We start from the raw sequence: 22,269 nt of genomic DNA, 5'->3' as shown, positions 1-22,269 counted from the left end.
CAACAACAGAAAGACAACCCAGTTTTAAAAATAGAGAAAAGACACAAATAGTTATTTCTCCAAAGAACATATAAAATGATCAAAAAGCCCATGAAAAGATGCTCAACATAATAAGGTATATACAAATCAAAACCACAAAATACTGTTTCAGCCCTCTAGAATGGCTACTATTTAACAAAATAAATAAATAAACGAGTGTTGGCAAGCATGTGAAGAAACAGAAACACTTCCGTGTTGATTTTGGTGAAAGTAAAATGGTTCAGCTGCTGTAGAAAACATTTTGGTGGTTCCTCGGAAAGTTAAGTACAGAGCTACCATGTGATCCAGCTGACCCACCTCTAGGTATATACATAGAAGAGAAAGCAGGAACTGGAACAGACGGTGCACACCAATGTTCATAGCAGCATCACTCACAATCGCCAAAACTTGGAAGCAATTGTTAACCAATGACTGGATAAACGAAATATGGTTTATAAATGCAGTGGAACATTATTCACCTTTAAAAAGGGATGCAGTTCTAATACATGTGACAGCATGGATGCACCTTGAAGACATCTTTAGCTAGACACTAATCACAATGTTATATGACCCCACTGATTTTGAAATAATTAGAATCAGCAAATTCAGAGTCAGGAAGTAGAGTAGAGGTTAACAGTTCCAGCATGGGATAAGAAATAGGGTGTTAATGCTTAATTGGTACAGAGTGTCTGTTTGGGTGAAAAGATGAACAGATGGTGGCAGTAGGAGCCCAGCATTGTGAATGTGACTGATACTGCTAACTTGTCGATTTAAATATGGTTGAAAGGGAACATTTTAGCTTGTAATCTATGTTACTGGAGAAAAAATTTTAAAACCCAACTATCCAATACAAACAATGAACCCAAATTAAATTAAGGACAATAGTTAGTCCTTAATTTTTAATAATATTGTTTCATCACCGTTGTTTCATCACTGTGTCAAAAGTATGACACTAATGCACAGTGTTGGCAATAGGGGAAACTGCATGTGCCTAATAGGGGTATAGAGAAACCCTGTTTTTTTTTCATCATTTTTCTGTAAACTTATAACTTCTCTAATTAAAAAAAATATATTTAAGAGAACTCTGTTTTTTCAGCATACCAAGTTTGGGGGAGAAGTTACTGCCATTATAATAGAGAATGTTTTGAATTCATTAAGCTGTGGAGAGTGGTTTTCTCTTTCTCCTGTAGGCCTTTTCTTACCTCCCCAACAGGTAATTGGTCACACTGAGTACTTTTAGAAGAATATATGCCATTACAAAATATTTTATTATTTCAAGAGAATGGGGAAGAAATTGGAGAAACAATTTTTATCTCTTGAGCACTTCCTTACTTAGACATTGTACCCACTTAATACTTATAAGACATTGTACCCACAGTAATAGTTATATGGTTTTGCTACCTACAAGATGAGAGAGAAAAAATATATATATAAAATAAATGTTAAATATATAAAATATATACAAGTATATTGTAGTATATATTTTCTCTCTCATCTTGCAGGTAGCAAAACCATTTCCAAGAGATTATTTATCTTGCCCAGTGTCACAGCTAATAAATGGTTAAACTGGGATTCAAACTCAAGTCATGTCTGACTTTTAAACACTTCCTGTTATACCAAACTACAGCCTTCAAAGAATAATATTTAGATAGAAGTGGCTTGCTGCTTTCAGTAGCTTACTGTTAGCATTAACATAATATTACCATAAATAATTAAAGATTTCTAATGAATAAAATGGACTGGTTACTTTGCTTTTAGTGTTTTTGCTTTGAGGTGTACAATTTAACAAGTAAAATGGTTTTCGTTTACCCATATTTTGTGATTAATTCAAAATTAGCCTCCCATACTAACAAATTAATACACCTTATGTGCCGAGTTAATAAATTTACAGTCTGCAGGGAAATATTTCCATCTTAGGAGCTGTGTTTCTTTTCTGTAGTGTTATAAATGAAATGCCCATATAAAATTTTGTATCTTTAATTTCAGAAATTGAAACTATATTTTAATTAACAGGTAACACAGGAAATTTCAGATAGCACAAGAATTTTCAGGCTTCTTGGATCTGACAGGTATGAAATGGGGTTATGTTAAATATTTAATTCTAAAGGTGTTTTATAAATTCAGCATGGAACTGGTTTCTTTTTAAAGAGAATTGAAATTTCTACAATAAATGTGTTCCACATTGTATTTTTCACACTATAAAATTGTACAAGTCAGAAAGAAAACCCTTGAAAATGAACCTATCTTCCATGTACTGGAATTTATAGATCTCTCTGTGCTAGTTTTGCATTAAACATACTGTCTAAAATCTAAGTTATAGCACAAAAAAGAGCAAGTGCCATGTATAAAAAAAGAGCACTTTTTGTTTTTAGTACCAAATAGGATTTGAGTTCTATTCTGCTTTAGTTTCTTATTCTTGAACTGCAGATTTTTTAACATTTATAAGAAGTTCCTCCACATTTTTCCTAATACAGGTTTTTAGTCCCTCTGAGTCTTACAAGTACACTGGATTTAGAGGTGGGAGGTGGCGGGCAGTAAAATTACTTCCCAGAGTTGAAGCTGGCCTTTTAATTAGAGTGATTTGCAAATGATTTCTGCAAATGAGCAGCATTTATAGAGGCAAGTAATGGAGAAGCATTGGAAAGTTTTTTCCTGCTTGTATTAGTTTTCAAGAATAATTGTGTTTGTTACATGTTTTTTTGTTTGTTTATTATTTTTAGGGTCGTGGTTTTGGAAAGTAGGCCAACTGATAACCCCACAGCAAATAGCAATTTATACATCCTGGCGGGTCATGAAAACAGTTACTGAGAAATGTTGTGCTTTGACAGTTAACTATAGAAAGAACACTACTGCTGCAACATTAATGGATGCTTGAAGCTGTACAAAAGCTACAGTAACCTGGCTTCAGTTACTTTGTAATTTATTGTGGCATGAGACAAAGATGGGAAAATTTTTTGTTTTAAGTGGTATGGATATATTTAGCATATTGAACCACACAAGTGCTTAATTCATTGTTATGTAATCTTTGTACATATAGGCAGTATTTTTCTGTGAAACTTCATATTGCTGAAGACAAACGAGCTTATGTAGATAATATACTTTTATGAGATGTATAAGTGTCTTATGTGTACAGATGTAAATGTTGATGAAAATTGCAATTGGGATTAATATTTTAAGAATTCTTTAGTATATTATTGGGTGTGGTTATATTACAAAATGGGATGCTGACAATGGAAACAGTACATTTAACACTATTGTATTTTTATTATATGTAATTTAGTAATATGAATATAAATCTTATAACTTTTAAAACTGTAATGGAGGCTGTAATCATTTTATAATCTTGTTTTTAATTTTAATGCAAGTACACTGGTGTTTATATTTGCACAAAGTATTGATATGTGATGTATTAAGTCACAAAAGTAAGCTGTGACATTGTCAATATGCAGTTGACTCCACAACATCTTTTTTAAATGTATTTGGATTTGTTTTCTTTGTGAAACAAACCAATCAACCACCTGTTGTAGTAACTGGTCTTTTTATATTTAAACACAATCTTGTAACATTGCTTGTTCCTGCTAAAAACAATAACTTTGAGCGAAATTTTGGATCACAAACTAGCGGTACCGTGAGGTTAACACTGCAATTGTTGTCTGATTTACAATAGGCACAAAGAATAAATCAGCATTATTAAAGTGTCCACACTAAACATTTCATAAAATCACATTGAGGAACTATGACATTCCATAGAGTGAAGTGATTCAAATTTTTAGTGGAATTTTTACTTTTGTTGGCCTTATTGTCTGATCATTTTCATATTTCTTTTTATTTAGAATATTAACACATGGCCAAAATAATTTAGTTACTACCTCATGCAAACAATGTAATGGTTACTATGCGTCACAAGAACTTAGTTTTGGTTAAAATCATTTTTGATTGCTATTTTCCAACGGAATATGTATATACCATGTTTAAGCAAAATGTACACTTTGGGCTCTTTTTTGGTATGTATTCTTTATATGTTAATGTGAGTATATACACTAAGAACAAACTAAATTGTGATTTATGGTCTTCATTTATTTTAATTGATAATGCTTTTAAATATGTTCCTGATTGTACATAGTGTAAAATAAACATGTTTTTTTAACATGCTGTTGTATAATAGCTTGTTATCTTGCTTAATCTGTATATAATAAGATTAAAATGTTTTTAAGGGAAAAAGCATTTTTTTTTATTCTGCATTCAAATCCTTAAATATCCTACTGTGGTCCCTCAAATATCAGTAGTTTGAATTATTTGTTTGCTCTTAGTGAGAAGCTATAAAATTTTTTAACCATCTGAATAATCTACCCAGATGACAAAGATTGTCTTCTCAGACCAATACATTTATTGATATGTATGTTGACCATCTCCTTCCTTACTGTTTTAGACAGTGCCTCCTCACTTTTAAAAATACTTTTTTTTAAAAAAAAAAAAAAGTATTTTTATTTGATCTGCGATCTCAATTTCATGAATCAGTAATATTCCCATAAGTGAGAATCTTCTGTAGAACCTTCAGCTTCCTGCTCAAGAAACTCAAATGTTCATAGATTTTTTGGTTAGAGCAGGGGTGGGCAAACTACAGTCTTTAGCCCAATTCAGCCCATGGCCTGTTTGTAAATTAAGTTTCATTGGACCATAGCAGCATGTATTAACATATTTCTTTGGCTGTTTTTGCACTGCAATGACAGAATTGAATGGTTGCAAAACAAAAAATGTATGGCCCACAAAACCTAAAATATTTACTGTCTGACCCTTTACAGAAAAAGTTTGCCAGTCTCCAGTGTTAGAGAGTATATTTGGGAACTGCAGTTCCGGAGGTAAGAGGAAAAGACTAAGTGGGAAGAATTGGATTGGGGGTTTAAAAGCTCCATTTGCTTATGCCACTACTTGTTACTGTGAACTTGGACAATTTGCTTTACTCTAGACCAGTTTCCATTTCTAAAAATGTGACTTCTAAAGAGTACAGAAGCAAATAAATATAGCAGTTGTATACATTATCACTTTTCCCAAACAAATGCATTGTGACTAATTTTATCATTTAAAATTGAATAACTATGTTTTAAAACACATCTTAGGCAACTTAATATCATCACCAAGCAGACTCATGGAAAAGATTTTTAGAAAACCAAGTTGCTGTTATTAGCATTTATTGGCAAGGTTGTTATTCCTTTTCTGAGTACTGTTTTTTCCGGTTTTCAAGCCCTATAAGTTATATAAAATGTAAAATTTCAAAAATGTTTATCCATTACATTTAACTAACTCTCAAGCACTTAGAAATATTTCCAGAAAATGTGCAGTTGGTTGTGCAGACCCCTGTAATCTTTGGAATAATCTTTGGAAGTGAGGCCCAGTAACCTATGTTACAAAAATATACAAGTGATTCTGATACACAACCCTGCATAAAAACCGCTGGTAGGCATTGGATGTAAATCAGTGTTTCAGAATGTGGTCCAAGAATCACATGCCTCAGAAAGAATCATTTTCGGTAAATAAAAATGCTTAAATTTTAAGAGCGCCACACAAGAACTTTTGATTATGGACCTTTGTGCATTCTAAAGCAAGACAGCAACTCAAATGTTGAAACAATATTTCATCTTCATTGCAGTTCAAGCTATCTTATTAACTAGGTGCTTAGACATTGGTGTTGAGGAAAATGAGATCCATTGTTTATGGACCTATTGTCATCATCCATCGTGCAAGTGTGTCACTGATTGCAGTAAAGACCAGGAAAATAAAGAATAGATGGATCAGTGTTTTCACCAGTACTGAAAGAAATGAAAGTGTATGCTGTACAAAATAACGAGTAACAACAATGGGTAAGAATAGTCTTGAAGTTATATAATGTGTCTAATTCACATATTTGTGTCCAGTTGCTATTCTACATGCTTTTTGTGGTTTCTCCCACTTAATCCTCAAAACAAGCCAGCGAGATTGGTATTGTTAACTTCATTTTACAGGTGAAGAAACTAAGGCACAGAAAGATTAATTTGCCCAGGACTATAGCTATTAAATGTTAAAGCCAGGATTTCAACCTAGGCAGTTGGTTCAAAATGTTTACTCTTGGGCGGTGCGATGGTGGCTCAGTGGCAGAATCCTTGCTTCCCATGCCCGAGACCCGAGTGGATTACAAGTGAAAAATGTTTACTCTTAACCACCATGCTATTAAACGGAGTTCAGGCAACATATTCACTGCTCTCTAAAATACATTCCAGTGGTTTTTCCCTCTGAAATTTGATTTTGATTTCTCTAAGAACTTGACTTCAAATTCTGATTTTCTCTATATAAAGTTTGCTTTACCACAAACTTGTTGGACGTAAGGCAGGACCAGAGCAATGACCGATGATACAGGATTTTAATAGCTGAAGGTATCTACCCAGACAGGGAAATGGACTCATTGATATTCAGTATTTACGTGTGTTCAATTTTAGTGTTCTGGACGCCTTCTGAAGGGACAGGACTTGGTGTGATGACAGCGTCAAGGGAAAAGGTAACTAAAATACTTCCTGAGCGCCTTCGTCACGGCATCTTAAAGGATTCTCGCGTGCATCCCTAGTTTGACACTTTGGGCTGGGTCCAAGGGTTACCGACCCTGATGAACCCCTGCGGGGCGGCGCCGGAAACCGCCCCGCGCCGCGCCGCCTGGGCGTCCTGGTTGCCCGGGAAACGCCGCTGCGGTTCCGCCGGGAGCCGCTGAGCCCGCACACCTGCGCAGCACGACCGCGCCCCAGGCGCTCGGCGCCGCGTGCCCCCTCGCGCGCGTCTGCGTGTTGAGTGCGGGTTCGGGCGGCGGGTGCCGGCCTTCGACCGCGTGGGGTGGTGTGTGGTGGAGAGAGAAGGGCGCCGTAGTGGCAGGCCCCGAGGGAGGGAGCGAAGACGCGTTTCCTGAGAGAAGCACGGGGCCGCCTTCTGCGGTGGCCTGTGGAAGGGAGGGTAAGCGAGGGGCCGGAGGCGGCACCTGGCTGCTGCGGCCGCGCGACCCCCGGGTGCGGGTCCTTGGGGCGGGAGGGAGGGGCGGCCCTGGAGAGGGTCGCGGGGGCTCGTCGCGGCGGAGGGGAGTCGATGGCATCTTCCGTGGGGCGCACGCGCGCGGCCGGAGGCTCGGTGTGGCCGAGGCCAGGGCAGGGGCCTGAAGGCTGAATTTAGGCCAGGCTTGTGCATTTGAGGGTACAAGACTTGTACGTTTGAGGGTGCTGCTGTGAAACGAATTCCTTTCTTGGATTCTATGTATTAAATGCTCTTCTGATTTCCGTGGATGCTTTTAATGAAGTCGATTGTGCCGTCACCAGCCCAAGTTTATAAACAGGTGTGAAATGCAGTAATTGGGGGTTATGTTTACGACATGTGCAGAATGATTTCAGAGCCCATTTTTCTGCTCAGCACTTTGTGACTTGTGCTTGGAGAATCTCTAATTGCTGTGGCTTGGTCTTGAAAAACTCTCCTTTCCAACCTCATTCCTAACTCCAGTGTTTACGTGAATATCCCGGGAACTTTTAAACTAGGAAATTATAACATGTTGAATTTTGAATTTTTTATTTTGCTTTTTTTCTACCCACCATTTCCTCCTTCTCCCTTTCTTGACTTTGTTTTCCTTTTTGCAGTGTATTTCTTAGGCTTGCTTGAGCTCTCCAGACCTGATTTGTTATATAATCATAGAAAATAATCAGCTTCCAAATGTTTTCTCTGTTTCAGTGCACATTATTTTGCAAATTCTTAAAAGAAGGAAATTAAATAGAAAAATTTCAAGGAATGTAATGATCCGTTCAAGTATTTACCTCTGTCTCCGCCTGTGTTCACTAGTAGGTCTGTGTCTCTATGCCAGTCGTTGCCTTTGTACACAGGATTTTATAAAACTTGAGAGGCAAGTAATTGTGAATACTGAACTCAGGAGACAAGCAAGTACTATATTAACAATAAAAATGAACTTCTTGGGCGGTGCGACGGTGGCTCAGTGGCAGAGTTCTCACCTGCCAAGGTGGAGACCCAGGTTCAATTCCCCGTGCCTGCCCACACACACACAAAAAAGAGGAATTTTCTGCCTTTACTTAAAAATAAAAATCACTTTAAGTGTTTAGTGGGAAAGATAGCATATAGCATTAAAAGAGGACTTCAAAAAGGTTGAGTGCCTCCTATGAGTCAGCCAATGGGTTAATCAAGAGTGTGATAAATGATGTTTAAAAAGAGTGTAGAAAGGTTATTTTCATCAAAACCTGTGTCCAGAGAAAGAGCCTGACTTTGGGGATTGGAATAAGATATTTGAGTTGAACTAAAGGAAAAACGAGTTCAGGGTCAAACATTCCAGGCACTGGTATGAGCAGAGAATTAGAGACCTGAAAGTGTTTGTAGAAGAATCTGAGGTAGCAGTACTGGAAAGGTAAACTGAGGCCAAGGTGGAAAGGGCTATAAATATACTACAGTTTGAACTTTATTCTATGGTTTTAGGAGCTATAAAACATTTTTAAGGAAGGACAATAACTAATCTGTTAGAGAAAGATGTTTTTAGTATCATGGGGGTAGATGTGAAGAAAATAAGTGAGATAAGGCATTTAATCCTACCATAAATATCTGGATTTTTAAAAATAGCTTTATTTTTGACATAGTAATTTCAAACTTGCAAGAATAGTACAGAGATATATCTAAATAAATGTTTTACATGTTACTCCATTTGTTTCTTCTCAAGATATACATAATACACATAGCTTTCTGTACCTTCTGAGAGTAAATACCCTAAGTAATTCAGTGTTTGTTCATAAGAACAAGGATATTTCCTATATAACCACATTACAAATGACCAAAATCAGAAAATGTATTATCTAATCTCCCATCAGTATTTACATTATGTTGATTATTCCAGTATTATTCTTTATAGTTATTTTCCCCCTTCCAGATCCAATTCAGGATCACATATTGCATTTAGTTTTCACGTCTCTTTAGTCTCACTAAACCTGAAGCAGTACAACTTTGTCTTTCATGACCTTGATGTTTGTTCTAGTTCACTAGCTGCAGGAATGCAATATACCAGAAACAAAATGGCTTTTAAAAAGGGGAGTTTAGTAAGGTACTAGTTTACAGTTCTAAGACTGAGAAAGTGTCCCAATTAAAACAAATCTATAGAAATGTCAATCAAAGGCATCCAGGGAAAGATACCTTGGTTCAGGAAGGCCAATGAAGTTCAGGGTTTCTCTCTCAAGTGAGAAGGCACATGGTGAACACAGGGTTTCTCTTTCATCTGGAAGGGCACATGGAGAACAACACATCATCTGCTAGCTTTCTCTCCTGGCTTCCTGTTTCATGAGGCTCCCGGGGAGGCGTTTTCCTTCTTCATCTCGAAAGGCCCCTGGCTAGTGGACTCTTTGCTTCATGGTGCTGCAGCATTCTCTGCTCTCTCCTAATCTCTCACTTTCTCCAAAATGTTTCCTCTCTTATAGGATTCCAGTAAACTAATCAAGACCCACCCAAATGGGTGGAGACACATCTCTACCTAATCCAGTTTAACAACCATTCTTGATTGAGTCATATATCCAGGAAGATGATCCAATTACAGTTTCAAACATACAGTACTAGATAGGGATTAGAAGAAATGGCTGCCTTTACAAAATGGGATTAGGATTAAAATGTGGCTTTTCTAGGGTACATACATCATTTCAAACCAGCACAATGTTATTTTATGAGTACAGGCCAGTTATTTTGTAGAAAGCACCTCAATTTGGCTATGTCTGCTGTTTCCTCATGATTAGATTCAGGTTTGCATTTTTGGCAAGAATCCAACAGTTTTGGACAACAGTGATGTTTTATGTTCCCAGTAGTTTATTTGCCTTTTCTAGAAATTTCATATAAGTGGAATCATAAAATATGCAGTTTTTTGTTTCTGACTTCCTTCACTTATCATTAGTTTATATTATGTTCACCCACATTATACTGTATATCATTCATTTTAGTACCTCAATTTCAGTACCTCATTCATTTTATTCCTGAATAAATATTGCAGTGACATTCCATATTTTGTTTTATCCATTTAGCAGATGGATGTTTGGATTATTTTCTGTTTGAGGCTGTTATGTATAATGCTACTAAGAGTACTTGCTAAATATCTTTGTCTAGATGTATTTTTTAAATTTCTCCTTAATAGATACCAAGCTGTTTTCCAAAGTGACTATGCCATTTTATATTTCCACCAGAGTTCCAGTTTCTACACATCCTTTTCAACACTTGTTATTGTCAGTCTTTTAGATTCTAGCCATTCTAGTGGGTTCTTAGTGTAGTTTTAATTTTAATCAGCATTTCCGTGATGTCGAGTCGCATTTATACATGTGGGTATTAGACATTTCTGTGTTTCTTTTGGCGAAATGTGTACTCATATCTTTTGCTCACTTTTTAATTAGGTTGTCTCCCTATTATTGAATTGTAGGAGTGCTTTATGTACTCTGTTTACAAATCCTTTATCACATGTATGATTTGCTGTATTTTTCCTCAGTCTGTGGCTTGTCTTTTCACTTCCTTAATGGAACAATTTTTTTTAGAAGAGCAAAATACTAACTATGATAAATACCAGTTTGTCATTTTTTCCTTTTATGGGTCATTCATTTGGAATCATATCTAAGAATTCTTCACTTGCCTGAAGATCCTAAAGATTTTCTCCTGTGTTTTCTCTTACATTTAGATCAGTAATCCATTTTGAGGTTAGTTTTCTTTGTGGCAGTCTAAGTTTGGTTGTACTTTTGGTTTTTGGTTTTTTCTTTATGGATATCCAATTTTCCAACCATCAGTTGAAGAAAAGACTATTCTTCCTCATTGAATTGCCTTGGAAACTTTGTCAAACATCAGTACACTAAAAATAAAAGGCTTCATTTCTTGACTCTATTCTATTACATTGATAAACGTCTGTTGTTATGCCAGTACCATTCTCTTGATTTAATGTAACTTATAGTAAAATTTGAAATTAGATAGACTCAGTCCTCCAACTTTGTCCTTTTTCAAAGTTATCTGGACTCTTCTAAGGCCTTCACATTTCTCTATACATTTTCAGTTCAACTTGTCAATTTCTACAAAAAAAAAAAACGATTGATATTTTTAAGGACTGAATTGAAACCAAACATGAGCTTGTGGAGAATTAACATCTTATTGAATTTTCCAGTCTATGAATATGACATAGACTTTTGTCTCTTCTTTAATTTCTCTCCAGTGTTCTGTAATTTTTGTTGTGCAGGTCTTGTACTTCACTTGTTAAATTTATTCTGAAGTACTTTATTCTTTTTTGTGTATTGTGAATGGACTTGTTTCATTATTTTCATTTTCAAATTATTTGTTACCCATATATTAAAATTTATTACTGTATATTGATCTTGTATCCTACCATGTTGCAAATTTATTTATTAGTTCTAATAGAATTTTTTGTTTTTGTTTTTGTTTTTTTGGTAGGTTCATTATGATTTTCTAGATACAGTGTCAAACCATCTCCAAATAATGGCAGTTCTACTTTTCATTTACAATCTATATGCCTTTATTTTTCTTTCCTTATTGCACTGACTAGATCTTCCAGTACAGTGTTAAATAAAAGTAGTAAAGATGAACTTCTTTTTCCTAATCTTAGGGAAAAATCTTTCATTCTTTTACCATTAAACATGATATCAGGTTTAATGTAGGTTTTTCATAAATACCTTTGACTAGATTGAAGAAGTTCCCTTCTATTCCTAGTTTGTTGAAGTTTTTTTTTTTTTAATTTAATTTAATTTTTTTTTTACATGGGCAGGCACCGGGAACTGAACCTGGGTCCTCTGGAATGGCAGGCAAGCATTCTGCCACTGAGCCACCGTGGCCCGCCCTGTTGAGGTTTTTATGAATCTTTTATGACTGGGTATTAGATTTTGTCAAATAGACATTCTGCATCAGTTGAGATGATCATGCTTTTTGGTCTTTTATATATGGTATTTTACGTTATTGATTTTCAGATATAAAACAGCCTTGCATCCCTGAAATAAATCCTACATGGTCATGGAGTATAATCCTTTATATATGTTTCTGGGTTTAGTTTGCTGATTATTTGAGAGGTTTTTGTATCTGTGTTCATGAAAATAATTATCAGTAGTTTTCTTGTGATTTCTTGTCTGACTTCAGTTTCAGGGTAATAGTTCTGGCTTCATAAAATGAGTTGGGAAGTGTTCCTTCCTCGTCTTCTCTTTTCTGAAAGAGTTTGTGTTATTGGAATTGTTTCTTCGTTAAATATTTGATAGAATTTACCAGTGTAGCTATTGAAGCTTGGCTTTTCTTTGTGGATAGATTTTTTCATTTCTATTTCAGTTTCTTAACTTTTCCTGGGTGTAATCAGATTTTCTATTTCTTCTTGGGTTAGTTTAGGAATTTTGTATCTTCGTAGGCATTTATCCAACCAAGTTGTCTAATTCAGTATAGGATGGAAGTGAGGTCCTCTTTTGTTTCTGATTTTGGTAATTTTTGTCTCCTCTCTTTTTTCCTTTGTCAGTCTAGCTAAAGGTTCATCTCTTTTGTTGCTCTTCTTGGAGGATTAATTTTTTTAAGAAACTAAGTTTCCTTTTTTTGTTTTTCCTGTTATTTTTCTAGTGAGAAGTCAGTCATTAAGCATATTGTTGTTTCCTCAGATGTGATTCATTTCTCTCTTGCTGCTTTCTTTTCAGTAATTTGATTATGATATATCTAGGTATGCATCTCTTTGTATTCATCCTACTTGAGCTTTGTTGAGCTTTATGGATCTGTAGATTAACGTGGGTTTTTTTAATCAAATTTGGAAAGTTTTTGACTATTATTTCTTGAAATATTTTTTCTACTCCTTTCATTCACCCCTCTTTTGGGGGAAACTCATTACACATGTGCTGATACTATATTTTGTCCCTAGGTCTCTCAGGCTCATGCATTTAACAATTTTTTTCCTCTCTGACTTTCACATTGGTTAGATCTATCTTCAAATTCACTGACTCTTTCTTCGGATAACTCAAATCAGCTGTCAAGCCCATCTAGTTAAGTTTTCATTTTAACATTGTATTTTTGACTCTAACATTTCCATTTGGTTCTTTACTTATAATTTCTATTTTCCTATTGAAATCTGTTATTTATTGAGTCATTGTCACCATATTTCCTTTGATTCTTTATAGTTGCTTTACTTATTTGAATATATTTAAAATAGCTGTTTTGACATCCTTGTCACCTAAATCCAACATCTATGTCTACTCAGAGTACATTTCTGTTGACTTTTCTTTTTTTTCTGATTATGGGTCACATATTCCTTTTTCATAGCTTGTTTCATAATTTTTGTTCTTATTGAAAACTGGATATTTGGCCACCAAATTGTACACTTAAAATCATTAAAATGACAACTTACATGTTATATATGTGTTACCAAAACAACAAAAGCATAAAATAAAATGGACGTTTTAAATAATATATCATAGCAACCCTGGATTCTGGTTTTCCCCCTGAGGGTTTTATATGTGAGTTATTTTTGTTTTTGTTTTTACAACTTTCCTATGTCCAGAATCTTCTCCCCACAGATATGTGGCTGCTGATATATCTATTCAGTTTCTTATTCTTATCTTTAGCCTCACTTTCTAGATGTCCCCACTGTGTCTGTATGCACAAATGATTGGGGCAGCAGTTGGACTCAAAGCACCCAAGCCTGTAAGTCTTCCACCCTCTACCAGTGGATCACGTGTGGGTTAAGGAGCTATTCAAAATTCAGTCAGTTATTAAATCTGCCTTGACTTTAACTTTTCTGTGGGTATTTGGGGTCCATCTGTGCATGCCTGTAGTTTCCCAGTTAACCAGAGTTGAGTGTGAAGAGCTAATCTAGCCCTTCTACAATGTTCATTTTCAGGCTCTTCCTATAAATTTCTGGTTGATCGACTACCGATCCCATCTGGGACATTATCTTTGGGCTACCAAAGCAATAGTTTTTCCCCCATTTATTTCTTACCAAGTTTGTGTTTGTACTGACAATGTTGTCTCAAGTTTTCAGCCTCTGAGCTATATCAAGACCACCACCTCTATGTGTAAGGCTGCTGGTTTTCATGGACAGTCCACACTGATAATACTGCTGCACCTCCTGAGGGGACTACCGGGGGGGTACTGGAGGCTTAGGAGAAGTCCCAGGCATGAAAGACTCAGACCCCACTGTTTTGTTTTGTTTTGTTTTTGGCATGGCCAGGCTCCAGGAATAGAGCCGCGTCTCCTGCATGGCAGGCGAGAATTCTGCCACTGAGCCACTCACCACCCTCAGACTCCACTGTTTTAAGTGAAGTTCTAGCAGCCTTTTCAAATTTGTTTTTTGCGTTTGGTTGATTTCCAGAGCCCCAAAATAGTTGGTTTGGGCAGGTTTTCCCAGTTTTTCACTTGTAATTGTAGGAATATGATTCACCTGCGTCTTCACCTTACCATAGTACCAAAAACCCGGATGCCTTTTTGTTGTACTTTTTTTTTTCCATAATATTCTTTATTTCTTACATAGAAATGAGTCTTAATTCTCAATGTCTAGTGGGTCAGACTTGGTAAACTATTTTTCTAAGAAATTATCCATTTCATCTGGGTTTTCATAGATGCCAGCAAAATTTATTTTTGCTGTTTTCAAGATTATTCTCTCTTATTTTCTGTTCTGTGTATTTTTTTCTATATTTTACCTTAAGCTAGTTAATGATTTGCTATTTTAAATGCTTCAAGGAACCAGGACTTTTATTTCCTTATTAGATCTATTTTTATGTTCTCTACTCTAGTTTCAGACTTAGTTTTATTATTAACTTATGTTTTCTGTTAGTTTTTTTTGTGTGTGTGTGTGTGTATGCTGTATGGTAGGGTCACATTTCATTTTTTTGTCCATGGGGATACCCTGTTGTTACAGCACCATTTGTTGAATTTTTGTTTGTTTTTGTTGGTTTCTTTTGTTTGTTTTGGGAAGTGGATGGGCCAGGAATCTCTGTTAATTTATTTTGTTGTTCTTTTCCTAGCCTTTTGAATTAAGAATTTACTTCATTTATTTCTATTTTTTTATTGATTTGTTTAAATCTCTTAATTTGTCCCTCTTCACTGCTTTCTATCTGTTTCTTAATCTAAGGATTATTGGCATTTTAGGTCAAATGCTCCTTTATTATGGGGCTTCTATTCTATGCATTTTAAGATATTTAGTAATATCCCTGGGCTCTCATGACTATCAAATATGTCTTTAGACATTGCCAAATGTCTATTGGAAGGCAAAGTCACCTCTATTTGAGAATCACAACTTAAATCAATTCTATAGATTTTGATGTGTAATATTTCATCATCAATTTTTTTGAATTCCGTAATTTCACATTCTCCTTTCAACCAAGATATTAAGCATAATAGAAGGTTTTTAAAATTTACAGATGGGAAATGTTTTTTTATTTTTGTTGTTTTGTTTGGTTTTAATTTCTAGTTTGAGAGCATTGTAATCAGAAGGTTGCTTGTACTGTTTCTACTTTATGGCATTTACTGGTGCTTTCTTGGTAAACTAATGTGATTATTCGATGTGTGCTTGGGAGGAAATTATATTCTACATTATCAGAGTATAAAATTTGATATATATCCAAAAGATCTGCCTTATTGGTTCCATTGTTTAGGCCTTCTATGCATTTATATATTTTTGTTTACAAGACCCACCCTAAATGAAATTGGTGTGTTTAGATCTCTCATTGTTAATGTCTCTTTGCATATACTACAGTTTCTCCTATATAAGGGTAATTGCTGTGTTATGTGGGCAATGATATTAAAAAATATATCTTCTTTGTGAATTATATCTTTTAACATTAAAAACTGCACTTCCCCTTTTTGCATTTAATGCTTTTTTGGCTTGAATTCTACATTATCTGATATCAGGATCACATACCTGCTTTCATATTGTTTTCATTTGTCCTATATACCTTTACCCATTCTTCATTTCTAACCCTTCTGAATCACTTTAGATGTGTGGGTTACGTATAGCCTACGTTTGGACCTTGTTTTGTGAGACATTTAATTAAAATTAAATCTTCCTATTTTAATATGTGAGTTAAGCCCCTTCACATTTTTTTATGACTAGTACTGGTCTTTACTTACATTATTTCATTATTTATGCTATAATTACTATAGTATTATATTTGCTATGTCATTTTTTTTTTTTTTTTTTTTTCACATGGGCAGGCACCAGGAATCGAGCCCGGGTTCTCGGGCATGGCAGGCAAGCACTCTTACCTGCTGAGCCACTGTGGCCCACCCAGTTGTTGTTTTTGTTTGTTTGTTTGTTTTACATATGTCTTATTTTTAAAATTTCTTTGGGTGTTTAGGAAGATTTCAATTTTTGTTTCCATAGTTAACTTTTGTTAACTTTTAAAAAATGTCTCATAGTCCCATTTTTTTTTTATTTAGCCTTATATTCCCTGTCAGTATTTTAATGTTATTTTACTTTTAATTATTACCTGTTTGAATTATGAATTAGCTTTTACTGCTTTCCTCTTTCCATCACCATTCTTTTTACATACTCTCAGTTGCATTATTTTCTACATTGTCAGAGCTTGTAGTCATTATATATTATTCTTCCACCCTTGTCCCAATCTTTGTTTTAGTCTTTAATTAAATATATTAAATGCTCACAATCCTTGTGCTGTAATTTACCCAATCTGTCACTGTGTAAATGTCATCCTCCAGTAGATTTTCAAAAAAAGGCTCTTGAACAAGCATTCTCTGAGTTTTTACACATTTAAAATTGTCTATCTGTAGTCTTTATACTTGAAGGAAAGCTTCACTAAATGGAGAATCATTGTCTCACACTTTATTCTTTTGAGTTTCTTGAAAATGCTGCTGCATTTTTACTTTGCATTGAATGTTGCACTTGATAAGCCTGTTCCTCTCATGTTTAAGTTATTTAGTCTTTTGCCTAGGGGCCATGAGGATTTTCTTTTTCTTTGACAGTTTATTCTATTATGTCTCAGAGTGTATCATACCATGCCAGTTTTCTCAACTACCTAGTATACCCTTTCAAGATGTATATTCAGGCCTTATTTTATTTCCAGAAAATTTTCTGAGTTTTAGTTTCAAATATTAGTTTTGTTCCATTGTTTTGTTTTCTTCTACAGGACTCCAGTTAGACATGTGTTGGCTCTTCTTTGCCTGTCTTCCCTTTTGTCTACTTTCTCTTTGAACTGTTTTACTTTTTTACTTCATTTTTACCCTAATTCCTATTTGGCCTTTCTTCAGTGTCCCTTACTAGATTTCTGAGGTGATTTTGTCTTTTTCTTTCATTTCTTTCTGAGTTCAATTGTTTTTTATTTTTTCCTATGTATATTTTTTGTCCATCTCTGGACCTGGTATTTGAATTTCTGATTCAGAGAGGCTTTTCACATATTCATGTGATTTTTAAAACATATATGCATCGTTTTGGAGTATTATGTTGTTTTTCTTTTGCTTCATGATTAGGTGTTCTTGGAGTGATTTTCATCCACTGAAATGTTTAGATTTTCATTTCTGTTTTCTTCCTATTGTAGCTTTGTATGGAACTGCTTTCCTCTATTTTATTTTTTGGGCAGGATTTAGTTTGCAGTGATTTACAATAATCCTAGTTTAAGATTCCTCTTTTGTCACTGTTGCAAAGAACACTATCTTTTTGTTTCTTTTTTTCTTTGCTTTTTAGTGGGTATTCTAGTTTGCTAGCTGCTGGAATGCAATATACCAGAAACAGAATGGCTTTTAAAGGGAGAATTTAATGAATTGCTAGTTTACAGATCCAAGGCCTAGAAAATGTCGCAATTAAAACAAGTCTATGGAAATGTCCAATCAAAGGCATCCAGGGAAAGATACCTTGGTTCAAGAAGACCGATGAAGTTCAGGTACTCTCTCTCAAATGAGAAGGCACATGGCGAACACAGTCAGGACTTCTCTCAACTGGAAGGGCACATGGCTAACATGGCGCCGTCATCTGCTATCTTTCTCTCCTGGCTTCCAGTTTCATGAAGCTCCCCGGGAGGCATTTTCCTTCTTCGTCTCCAAAGGTCGCTAGCTGGTGGACTCTCTGCTTTGCAGTGTTGCTCTCTCTGAATCTCTCTGAATCTCATTCTCCAAAATGTTTCCTCTTTTATAGGACTTCAGAAACTAATCAAGACCCACTTAAATGGGTGGAGACATGTCATCCCCTAATCCAGTTTAACAACCATTCTTAACTAAATCACATCAACCAGGGAGATGATCTTATTACAGTTTCAAATATACAGTATTGAATAGGGATTATTCTACCTTTAAGAAATGGGATTTATATTAAAACATGGCTTTTCTTAGGGGGCATACTTCCTTTCAAACCAGCACAGTGGGGAGGGGAGAAGTTTGTATATCTGTTGATTTGGGGGTTCTTGTTTGTCTTCCATGATCATAAATTTATCCCTCTTGCTTCTTTTCCCCTTCACTGACCAGTGTCCAACAGGTGCCTCTCCCTTCCCTCTTATACTTCTTTTCCCCAGGAGTGGTGCCACTTCAGTCCCCATGTATTTTTAAATCCTTTCCCTGTAGTCAAATACCCTAAAGTACAGGAGACTCTTTTAGTATTTTTGCCCTTAAGATGTATTTCCTCTTCTGGGGGAATGATTTTAAGTCAATCTTAGGCCCTTTTTTTCTTCAGTCTTCCTGTTTTTCAAGGCCCTACCTACCCCGTCTTTGCTCTCGGCGCAGACTTTAATGGGAGGTCAAGAGATAGCTCTGCCAGAATTTGGGGGTTACTTTTCTCCTTCAATTTTTAGCATCTTCTGTCTTCTTGTTATGTAGGAGGTATTGGATTTTTGTGGTTCTGTATGTCCTTCTAGCTGTATAGCTCTATGGAAGATGGATAAAGAGCTTTGATTAATACAGCTACCGTTTTCTTTGACTACTCAAAGTTCCTCACCAATGCATATTAATAAGACATAGGGATATAATATGGAACAAATTTGTGAGATGTTTGGCTAGGGGGAGATATTAAGGAAAGAAGATTCGGCATTTGGTTTAGAACATGCCAATTTTTGAGATGATTCTGTCCATCCATGTTAGCTGTTCATCAAGAAGCTGGGTAGTTGATCTGAACCTTACATTAAAGATTAGGAGATGCTGCTTTTAAAACTCTGGTAGAGCTCTGAAGCTATGAATGTTAACATTACCCAGTAGAGGAACTCTTTTAAAAGTTGAAAAAGGGATCTGACTTCAAGTAGAGATATGAATGAAGTTGAGCTGGATAGAACTAGGGTAAATCAGAATACAGAATAAAGGATGATATGGTCCTTATTTTGAAATGTGCACTTCTGTGTGAGACCAAAGGGAAAGATGTTTATTTTGTGCAACTTTATATTTTCAGTAATGCATTTCCTAACTTAACTTTTATGGTAAGTTTAGTTGAACACTATAAGTACATGACTCTTAAATAGGGCGTGAGATTTTGTTGATTTGTCCAGGTTAGTATGATGCCCCAATATATCCCAGAGTAATTTGGGCAGTGAATAAAGAAGTATTTGCAAAGCCCCTTTGGGGTACTGGCGAGAAAGGAGGAAGCGTTCAGTTTACCCATGTAGAGAATTTCTGACATTCTCACAAGCAATGGAGACAATCAAGAGCCCTCAATCTTGGGGTTCGCCCCTGAGGAACTTATTCCTGCAAAGTATAGGCTAGGGCTGTTTAAAAATGGGCCTAAGAGTCACTCCCAGAGAACCTCTTTTGTTGCTTAGGTGTGGCCTCTCTAAGCTGATGCGGCAGGTCACAGTCCCCCACCCCCACGTGGGATATGACTCCCAGGGGTGTAATTCTCCCTGGCAATGGCATCCTGGTCCCAGGATGACCTGGGACCTGGCATCAAGGGATTGAGGGAGTCCACTTGACCAAAAAGGGGAAGAAAGAAATGAGACAAAATACAGTTTCAGTAGCTGAGAGATTTCAAGTAGAGTCAACAAGTTATCCAGGAGGTTATTCTTACGCATTATATAGATATCCCTTTTTGGATTATGCGGTATTAGATTGGCTAGAGAGAAGTACGTGAAACTGTTGAGTTGTGTTCCAGTAGCCTTGATTCTTGAAGATGATTGTATTCTATAATGATATAGCTTTCGCAGTGTGACTGTGTGATTGTGAAAACCTTGTGTCTGATGCTTCTTTTGTCTAGGTTATGGATAGATGAATAAAAAATATGGATGGAGAATGAACAAATAATAGGCAGGGCAAAGGGTAAAATTAATTGGGTAGATTGAAATACTAGTGGTCAAAGAATGGGAGGTGTAAAGGGTATGGTATGTATGAGGTTTTTCTTTTTTCTTTTTATTTCTTTTTCTGGAGTAATGCATACGTTCTGAAAAATTATCATGATGATGAATGCACAACTGCATGATGATATTGTGAGCCATTGATTATAAACAGTGTATGGAATGTTTGTATGTTAAGGTTTATCAGTAAAAATATATATATTTTTAATTCTGGTATAGTTCCAATAAGCTGGAAGTAGAACCGTAGAGGAATTTGTATACTTCCTGCCTCAGTCTAACTGCAGTCTGCGGACTCAGACTGATCTTCCATGAACGTATAAGGACTTTAGAAAACAATTATATTGAGAGGTTGCCAAGTGAAGTACTATTTTCTAGAACCTTATTTTATTGTATTCAGCAGTTGGTTGGTGTGATTGAGAGAATAAAGAGAGTTAAATCTAGTTTGAGGCAACAATCACTAAATCTTTTCTAAAAAAGGAAAATCACAAATCACCAGATCATTTACCTAGGGAGATTAAGAAAAAAATGCATGGACTAAAGCTTGCTTTTGGGCATTTTCATAATTTTCATCAGTTAGCATAGTGGTTATCAAGTAGATTAAATTCATGAATCTATAAAGTCCTGTACCAGTATCTTTCTAAAGCAAAATACCCAGCTTCTCCTATTCAGTTTTTTTCTCAGCCGCCTATTCCTAGGCTAAAGAAAGGCAAATGTATGCATGCCTTTATCTAAATACCCTTAAGATAATAGTACTTTGTAGAAGTACAGTGCAGTTAACTGGGATTTGAAAACCTTGTCTGTGATGGATTTTCCATGTGTTACTTGAGTATGTATTTTGAGTTTTCATTAGTGGATCCTAGGAAATAGAATCCACTAAAAATAATTCTCATTGAAAAATATGTTAGTGGTCATTTGCCCAGGTAAACACTTCTTCTGGTTGTATATTTTTGTTGTGGCAAATGAAAATAGATTATTTCTTTCCACATTGAGATAATTTATGGAGGGAAAAAAACAATTTTAGCAAAGTAAAAAAAAAATTGTTCTAGTTTGCTAGCTGCTGTAATGCAATATACCAGAAACAGAACTGCTTTTAAAAAGGGGAATTTAATAAATTGCTAGTTTACAGTTCCAAGGCTGAGAAAGTTTCCCAATTAAAGCAAATCTATAGAAATGTCCATTCAAAGGTATCCACCCAGGGAAAGATACCTTGGTTCAAGAAGGCTGATGAAGTTCAGGGTCTCTCTCAAGTAAGAAGGCACATGGCAAACATGGTCAGGGCTTCTCTCTTAGCTGAAAGGGCACATGGTGAACACTGCGTCATCTGCTAGCTTTCTCTCCTGGCTTCCGGTTTCATGAAGCTCTCCAGGAGGCATTTTTCTTCTTCATCTCCAAAGGTTGCTGGCTCATGGACTCTCTGCTTTGTGGTGCTGCAGCACTCTCTGCTCTCTCCAAATCTCCTTTATTCTCCAAAGTGTTTCCTCTTTTGTAGGACTCCAGAAACTTATCAAGACCCACCCAAATGGGTGGAGACATGTCATCGCCTAATCCAGTTTAACAGCCACTCGTGATTAAATCACATCTCCAGGGAGATGATCTGATTACAGTTTCAAGCATGCAGTTTTGAATAGGGATTATTCTGCCTTTACGAAATGGGATTTAGATTAAAACATGGCTTTTTAGGGGACATATATCCTTTCAAACCAGCACAAAAATTGTACTCATTTGAAACTTGAGAAATTTTTTAGGTTGTCAGACTCTTTCACTTGACATTTTATTAACACCAAGACCTAACTAAGGTGGTTCCTTGTGCATTCTTTTGAATTAACTGAGAGGCAGTATAGTATAGTGATTGAAATTGTGATCTCTGGAACCTAATTGCTGGGTTCTAATTCCATACTGGCTTCATTGTACCCCAGTTTTCTTATCTATATAAAGCAACTAAAATAATTCCTACATCATAAAAGGTTAATACAGATTACATATGGTTTGCTTA

The 22,269-nt window shown here is 35.7% G+C and overlaps 2 protein-coding genes across 9 annotated transcripts in view; both read left to right on the top strand.

The window, feature by feature from the left end:
* The window catches only part of MAP4K3 (mitogen-activated protein kinase kinase kinase kinase 3), a 210,672-nt gene extending 206,456 nt beyond the window's left edge, over positions 1 to 4,216 (top strand). For 3 of the 4 annotated variants that reach the window (XM_077134040.1, XM_077134038.1, XM_077134039.1), the window contains 2 exons: positions 2,032 to 2,087; positions 2,739 to 4,214. In XM_077134040.1, the coding sequence (XP_076990155.1) occupies positions 2,032 to 2,087; positions 2,739 to 2,826 (144 nt within the window). In that variant the 3' untranslated portion in view covers positions 2,827 to 4,214. Of the gene's footprint in view, positions 1 to 2,031; positions 2,088 to 2,738 lie in introns of all 4 variants that reach the window. The other variant, XM_077134037.1, reaches the window with a different exon arrangement.
* The window catches only part of CDKL4 (cyclin dependent kinase like 4), an 80,630-nt gene continuing 61,231 nt past the window's right edge, over positions 2,871 to 22,269 (top strand). The window contains exons 1-2 of one of the 5 annotated variants that reach the window (XM_077134046.1): positions 2,871 to 2,984; positions 4,821 to 4,877. The gene's annotated coding sequence lies outside the window, so the exon portion shown is untranslated. Of the gene's footprint in view, positions 2,985 to 4,820; positions 4,878 to 5,821; positions 5,877 to 6,314; positions 6,548 to 6,790; positions 6,991 to 22,269 lie in introns of those variants that run through there. The other 4 variants (XM_077134043.1, XM_077134045.1, XM_077134044.1 and 1 more) reach the window with 4 other exon arrangements.

This window comes from Tamandua tetradactyla, chromosome 17 (genome assembly GCF_023851605.1).
Source record: "Tamandua tetradactyla isolate mTamTet1 chromosome 17, mTamTet1.pri, whole genome shotgun sequence".
In the NCBI taxonomy this organism is placed as follows: domain Eukaryota; kingdom Metazoa; phylum Chordata; class Mammalia; order Pilosa; family Myrmecophagidae; genus Tamandua; species Tamandua tetradactyla.
This window is presented reverse-complemented; position numbering and strand designations above follow the sequence as displayed.